This window comes from Arachis ipaensis, chromosome B01, assembly GCF_000816755.2.
Source record: "Arachis ipaensis cultivar K30076 chromosome B01, Araip1.1, whole genome shotgun sequence".
In the NCBI taxonomy this organism is placed as follows: domain Eukaryota; kingdom Viridiplantae; phylum Streptophyta; class Magnoliopsida; order Fabales; family Fabaceae; genus Arachis; species Arachis ipaensis.
This window is the reverse complement of record NC_029785.2, coordinates 12,185,377-12,193,025: the sequence shown is the minus strand read 5'-3', so window position 1 is coordinate 12,193,025 and position 7,649 is coordinate 12,185,377. Positions and strand designations below refer to the sequence as shown.

Genomic DNA, 7,649 nt, shown 5'->3' with positions numbered 1-7,649 from the left:
TTATATTGAATTAAGATTTTTTAAAGAGTAAATAGCCAAATTGGTCACCGAAAGATAGCCCGATCTCCAAATTAGTCCCCGTAAGAAAAAGATAATAAAAACTATCCCCGAAAAATTTAAAATTGGTAACGTTAGTCCTTCCGTCAAATGTTTGAGTAACGGCGTGAACATATGCTGACCTGGCCGTTAGTGTGACACCTCAGCGAAACCTTAAACGGCGTCGTTTTGCTTGCTCCCCGTTGCAACGCTTGGGTTTTCATCCCTGTTTTCTATTGTCTCTCTAGTTACATCCTTCTTCTGAAAAGAAAGAACCTCTGCAATCTCTTCTTCTTAGTTGTTTCTTCCAGGAAGACGAAGCATTGAACGGCGATGACCAGGCTTGACTGACGACGATAGTGTATTGGAGTTGTTGGTGACCAGTTTGTGACGACGTTGGTCAACCGAAAAGGGCACTCCATCGCCTTGCGTGATAGGTATGTTAGCTTTCTTTTGTTATTTTGTGAGAGTGATTGTGGTTTTATCTCCTGATCAATGTGGTTGTATTATCGTTGGAAATCCATTGTTACTGTTTGCAATGTCAGGGTTTAGGAGAATGTGTTCAGGCTTAGGGCTTTGGTGATTATCCATGATATGACCCTGTTTTTGGATTCTTGAGAATGTTGTTTGTGCTCTGTGTAGCTGCATGTGTGTGTTTTAGATTCATTTTGGTAGTTGATTTGAATATGCTTTGCCTCTCCGTAAAAAAAATTTCCATCAGTTGTGTGTGTTGCTGTTTTAGTTTCATATGGAAGGTCCCCCTATGACCTTTGTATTTTACCATGGTGGGAAGTTCCAAACAGATGAATCAGGCTATCTGTGTTATGAACCAGATAATACTGAAGTATAAATGAGTGTAGATTTAGACACTCTAGACGTTTTCTTTGTGAAGGGATACTATAAGGAGCTGGGATATACTGAGATGAACAATTGCTTGTGGAAAGTGCCTGGAACGCTACTGGATAATGGCTTGAGGAGGCTAGAAAATGACACTGATTTGTTGGCATTGGTTAAGGATTGCAGGAGGAATCATCACCTCATAAACATCTATTTTGAGCATGTAGTGTCTAAGCCACACGTGGTTGACTGCATGAGCGAAGATGATGATGATGTACTATGTTTGCCAACCATCCCTGAAGAAGCAGAGAAACTGAACAAGGACCACAATGATGCAATGTCCCAAGATTATTGTAAGACAACAAAAAAATCACCTCAGCCAAAAAGAGCCAAAACTCAGCCCACTTCTAAGGCTACTCCTCAGCCCACTGCTAAGGCCACTCCTCAGTCCACACCTAAGCCCACTCCTCAGCCCACACCTAAGCCCACACCTAAAGTCACACCTAAGCCCACTCCTCAGCCCAACCCCCAATCCACACGTACGCCCACACCTAAGTCCACTCCAAAGCCCAAAACTAAGCCCATGAAAAAGCCTGTCCAGCAGCCCAAACCTTGGACTAAACCCCAGGCTATTAAAGGGAGTGGCAAGGCTACAGCAGCCGATAAGATCAGCAAGAAGGTGAAAGCTACAACCAGTGCAAGATCTGGAAGGCAAGTTAAGGCAACTCCAGTTGATAATGATAGTGACTCTCATGATTCATATGAGAGTGCTGAAGACAGTTTGTACAAGCCTCCGAAAGTTGCAGGAGATTCTATATACAGTAGTGACAGTGATAGTGGAGTTGATGGAGTAGAGTCTTCTAGGGCGAAGAAAGTAGATCACAGAAAAAAGCATAGGCCTGCTACTGACAGAACAATGGACAAAGCTATTGAAACTGATGACTCCAACTATGAGGATATCGAATCTGATAAATGCTCTGATGGAGGTATTCTATAATTAATTGTGTATGAGTTATTGAATTTGCTTGTTTAATAGATCTGCTTCAACTAATTTTTTTTTCTATTAAAATCTTGTGGTATTTTCATGTAATTTCAGAGTCAGATGACGAATTTTTGTGGGAAGAATCATCAGATAGAGATGAATGAAAGTCAGAAGATTCTGCCCATGAGTTAGACTCTGAAGATGAAGGGCCAGCTGTGTATCCACATTATAATGACAAGGCCAAATTTGGTGATCTGAAGTTTGAAGTAAGTATGGTTTTCAAATCCAAGCAACATTTTATGGCTGCCACTAGAGATTACACTAGACAATGGGGTAAGAATATAAGGTTCTGTAAGAATGACAAGGTTAGAGTCAGGGCTATTTGTAAGTGTGAAGACTGTCCATTGGTAGTATATTGTAGACACAACCCCAGTGATGATTTCTGGCAGATAAAAACACTAGTTGACAATCACACTTGCGCAAGAAAGCGAAAAAACAGAGCTGCTACATTGGAATGGACTGTGAATAAGTTATACCCAAAACTTAGGAAGCACCCTAAGATGAAGCATAGGGAGGTGTATGAGTGGTTTGTTAGGAAGTGCAATGTGAAGCTGAATAGTTCATGCATTACCAGAGCTCTTAAGGCATCTAGGAAGATAGTGAAGGGGATGAGATTGCTCAATACGAGTTGATATGGGATTATGCACATGAATTGCTAACTGCCAACCCAGGTTCCACAGTTCAGGTGGGTGTGATTCCCATAACTGATAATCCGCCTCAGTTCGAGAGATTTTATGTCTGTCTAGATGCTTGTAAGAAGGGTTTCAAGGCAGGCTGTAGGCCATTAATAGGTCTAGATGGGGCATTCCTAAAAACATTACATGGAGGACAGCTTCTCATTGCATGCGGACAGGATGCAAACAATCACATTTTTGTGATTGCATATGCAATTATTGATGTTGAGAACAAAGAGAACTGGAAATGGTTCTTGGAGCTGCTCCTCTCAGACCTGGGAGAATATGAGTCAAAGAACTTGTGTTTCATATCAGACATGCAAAAAGTGAGGACTAATTTGAATTGCGCTTTGATTTTTAAGGACTTTTTTTATTTAATGATGTTTCTTTGAGGACTGGAATGACTATAAATCTTGTCGGGTTTGACTGTTTATGCAGGGGTTGATACCAGCTGTCAAAGAACTCGTCCCAGCAGTTCCACACAGATTTTGTGTCTGGCATTTGTGGAGAAACTTCTCCAAACAGTGGGGCAGCGTCGAGCTTAAGGACTTGGTCTGGGAGTGTGCAAGATCGAGGACCCCGGTTGAGTTCGAAAGGAATATGAATAGAATCAAGAGGATTAATCAACAAGCTTGGGAATACTTAGCCAAGTGGCCGAAGGAAGCTTGGACCAAAGCCCATTTCAGTGAAGGGCCAAAGGTCGACAACATATGCAACAACGCTTGTGAATCCTTCAATGCAAAGACGAAACATGACAGAGGTAAGCCTATTCTGAGCTTGGCAAAGGAGGTACGAAAAATGGTTATGAAAAGCATGTCTGACAATAGACTGAAGCTTCTGAGTTATCAAGGAATACTTACTCCAGTTCAGCAAAGTAGGCTAGAATCTCTTATTAAGTTATCCAGAAACTGGGCTCCCTACTGGTCGGGTGATGTGAAAGAGGAAGTCTACGAAGTTCAAGGATGGCCTACTAATATGGTGGTAGATTTGGGGAACCATACTTGCTCCTGCAGGTTTTGGCAGTTGACAGGTTGAATTCATAACTGATTTCTTCTTTCAGATACATACCATGATACATACTTAACTGAATGAAATTATTTTTTGTGAAATATATAGGAATGCCTTGTATGCACGCAATATCAGCCATTCAAGAAAAAAATGATAAGAGGCCTGAGGAGTATTGCCACGAATGGTTGACTATGGAGGTGTACAGAAGAATATACCAATTCAATGTTAATCCCGTCAAGGGACAAGATCTGTGGGAGAAAACTGGTTCTCCTGCACCTGTTCCACCTCCTATCAAACCTAAACCAGGCAGATCAACAACAAATAGAAGGAAGGACAAGGCTGAAGGACCCACTGGCACGAAGACAAAAATAAAAAGGAAGTATGCTCCAATTCGGTCTATGTACTGTGGAGAGATGGGCCACAACAAGAGAACTTGCAGCAAGAAAAAGCAAGACGATGCTCAAGAGAAAGCAAGGATAATGCAGTTGCAGCTTGCAGCTGTTCAACCACCACAACCTGCACCTGGTCCGGAAGCAGAAAAGGTAGATCACACTCAGCCCGTACAGACACTACCTGCAGTAGTAACAGCTGCTCCAGATGAACAGACTGAAATTTCTGTTACTCAGCATGCTCAGCTTCCACTGACACAACAATCCCACACCTCAACCAATGTCACTCAGGTTATCTTCTAAAGAGTTTTAAATTGAGCATTAGTTACTTGTAGCTGTTTTTATTTGAGACAATGATGATAATTGTTTGATGCAGACTAGAAGTAGAGGAAGGCCTCCAAAACTCCATGTCACCAGGGCCAGGGCAAAGGAAAATGCCTCTCCAGGAGCAGTTGTTGTATCTGCTGAAACCATCAAGGATAGCAGCTCCGCAACAGCCAAGAAACTTGCCAGCTTCATGACATTTGTTCCAACTCCGGGTTTCAAATCTCCCAGAAAAAAAAAAAGACATGGAATGACTTCAAGACTTGAAGACATAAAATATAGGGCAATTAGTATCTGTTATTTTGTCAGGGCCTAATTTTACCATTTATAAACAATGTGGTAGTTGTGGTATCTTCAATAGCCCTGTTTTTTGTATAGCCCTTTATGGTATACTGCTATTCAACTGTCAGCTACTACCTTTTGTGTTATTATCATGTTAAAACAATGTTGTTATTTGAATCTGAGACAATGGAAACTAGTACACCATTGGTGATGTTATGCTATTCCTACTTCACTTAATTTTAATTCTGCTTATTCTGATTTGCTTACATTATGTTATGATCAACAACAATGTTGCATGTAGATAACCTTTTTACTAGTAAAGAAATATGAACATACAAGGTTTTCACAACAACAGCAAACTATCAAGGTTCACAACATCCACGTTTTCACAGTAATTGCTTCACTTCCCACTAAAGAACGTACACATAATCCTAAAAACCACAATCACAACTATTAATCCAAAATACAGTTGCATCCTAAGTGCTTTTACTTCAGCTTCTAAGCTCATCATTCTCCATGATATGTTATGGTTCAACAAAACAGCATCACTCTCCATTTCTGCATCAGTTTTAACTTCTCCTAAGTGCTCTAATCCTTCATTCTCGTCATCCTCAGCCCACCTAAAGTAATTGCAGTGGCTGCCCTTCTGCACAACATTAGGGTACCAAAATGTCAAAATTCCACTCAAATAATTTGAAGTTTCAACAAGACTACATTCATAACTCACCCGGTATCTTGGACAAGCATGGAACAATCTATCAGAATTTTCTTTTGTCCCGGACTTCTTGATCACTGTCTTCAGCCCACAAAAGCACACTTGGTCGGGGTTCTTCCTCCGCCACCGCAGCGACGAGCTCGAAGCATGGCTTCCCTGTGATTGCGACACTTGTCGACTGTGACCCCCACCTACGCTACCCATCGTGCAGTTGCTCAAGAATTTTCGGCCTCTGCAGAATCAATCTAAAGCTGCAGCAACAATGGCATTTCAGACGAAGAAGGGATTAGGGTTTATAGACCTAGGACTAATTTGACTTACATATGGAAACATATCTTGTCACCATCCACTCTGCGCCAAGATGGCATGCTGATATGCCACACTGACAGCCACATAAACAACAGTTAACGGCGTCAATGACGGAATTCATGAAACGTTGACGGAAAGACTAATGTTACCAATTTTAAATTTTTTGGGGACAATTTTTATTATTTTTTTCTTACGGGAACTAATTTGGAGATCGGGCTATCTTTTGGGGACCAATTTGACTATTTACTCATTTTTTTTAACTATCAAATATTGTTAACATATATATATGTAGTATAAAGCGAGGTAGAAATTAATAGACAATATGAGTATATGACAAACATTACCTATTTATTATGGTGACGATGCATTTTTTACAAAGTTAGTCAATGCAACTAAACAAGATCATGCCAACCAAGAACCAACACTAATCAAACAGCGCTCAAGAAATTCGGACAAATAAACGGAGCAAAGAATCAAATAGTTAAAAAAGAAAAGGAAAAGGAGCAAAAATAACACTTTATTTCCGTGCAAAAATTATCATTATCTATTAACTTTCTTTCTTTTTTTTCTATTTCTTCTTCCTTTGTATATTTTTTTGACTTAAAAACAAAGAAAGTCACGGTTGGCATTGGGCAAGTCTTAATACGGTAACATACAGAGACTTGGCCAAATTCTTTCTTTCCGGGATTGAATTTTTCACGCAAAACCCACAAACCCCAAAGAACAATCAAATTGAAAAGCTTTTGGTATGGTTTTCTTTCGTCATCTTCATTCATATGTTTTTTTATTGTTTCTGCTAACTTTTTCCTTTTTTGATATTAATTTAATTCATTTTCCTTCTCATGCATTTTTAACTGTTAACGACAAAAGCAAAATTGCATTGTATTTTATTTATTAATTTTTCAGTGTCGTGTTCTGATCAAGTCAAACCATAGATTTTATGAATGCTTCCAGATCCTTCTTTCAATTTTAAGAATTATGATTATTATTATTATTATTTTCACTTCTTTTATTTCGTATTTAACATTTCTTTCCTATGAACAGAAGTTTTTTTGTTTTCACAATTCGCACCAATACCATCTTTCAACAAGAAATTGTAGCTGTTGCTGCTTCTGATTCAGCATTTTTTCTTTTTGGTATGTTGATGTTTCCTTCTCTTTCTCTCTTTTCAGTTTTGCTTTGATGATTTGATATGTGAGAATTTTAGATTGGTTGGGGTTTTATGTCAAGCTTTCTCTTTCTCTTTTTTAAAGTGAACCAAAGAACAAAGAGATTCATAGTTTAAATCTGATAAACCAATTTGGCTCGTGGTTGAGATTTGAGGGACTAATTTAAGCATTCACCTGAGAAAAGTATATACCAAAGTTCTGGGGTTCCACTTAAAAGAAAAAGTTCCATTTCAACGGAAAGATTGGTAGTAAAATCATTGATTGAATTGAATTAGTTTAGACTTTTTTTGGTCTGGGTTTTGGTTCATAGTTATGTTGGCTTGATGCTTCAGGAATACACAAAGTATTTGTGATCTTTGGAGGAGAAATAATTGAGAATGGAGGAAGCAATGGCGGCAAGGTATTGGTGTCATATGTGCTCACAAATGGTGAATCCCATAACTGAAGGCGAGATCAAATGCCCATTATGCCAGAGCGGGTTTGTTGAAGAAATGAGTAACACCACTACTGTTAGCAATATGCTGGAAGCTCCTGATTTCGGCCCTGACCGGACACTTTCCCTTTGGGCTCCCATATTGTTAGGCATGTTGAGCAATCCGCATAATCGTCGAAGGCCTAGGCGATTAGAGCTCGATGATGATGATAACGACAACCATGATGATCATAATGGTAGTGGTAATAATGGTAATGCTACAAATAATGGTAATGGTAACAGCAACGATAATGGTAATGGTAATGGTAATGCTTTTGCGCGCCTTGGTGGAGAAAACGAATATGATCGTGAGCTCGAGTCTATCCTTCGGAGAAGAAGGAGAAGCTCAGCTACCATACTTCAATTGCTCCAAGGCATTAGAGCTGGCCTGG

General features: G+C 39.6%; 2 protein-coding genes across 2 annotated transcripts in view; both read left to right on the top strand.

Annotated features, from left to right (window-relative positions):
• On the top strand, nucleotides 4,011-4,626 carry LOC110265211. Its single transcript, XM_021108082.1, has 2 exons — nucleotides 4,011-4,277; nucleotides 4,363-4,626. Exons 1-2 carry the CDS (start codon nucleotides 4,011-4,013, stop codon nucleotides 4,624-4,626), a joined length of 531 nt encoding a protein of 176 aa, XP_020963741.1.
• LOC107625235 (probable E3 ubiquitin-protein ligase RHC1A) overlaps nucleotides 6,177-7,649 on the top strand; it is a gene marked incomplete in the record, with an annotated part of 2,664 nt that continues 1,191 nt past the window's right edge. The window contains 3 exon segments of the mRNA XM_021117540.1: nucleotides 6,177-6,362; nucleotides 6,661-6,752; nucleotides 7,118-7,649. Of these exon segments, the coding sequence (XP_020973199.1) occupies nucleotides 7,163-7,649 (487 nt within the window).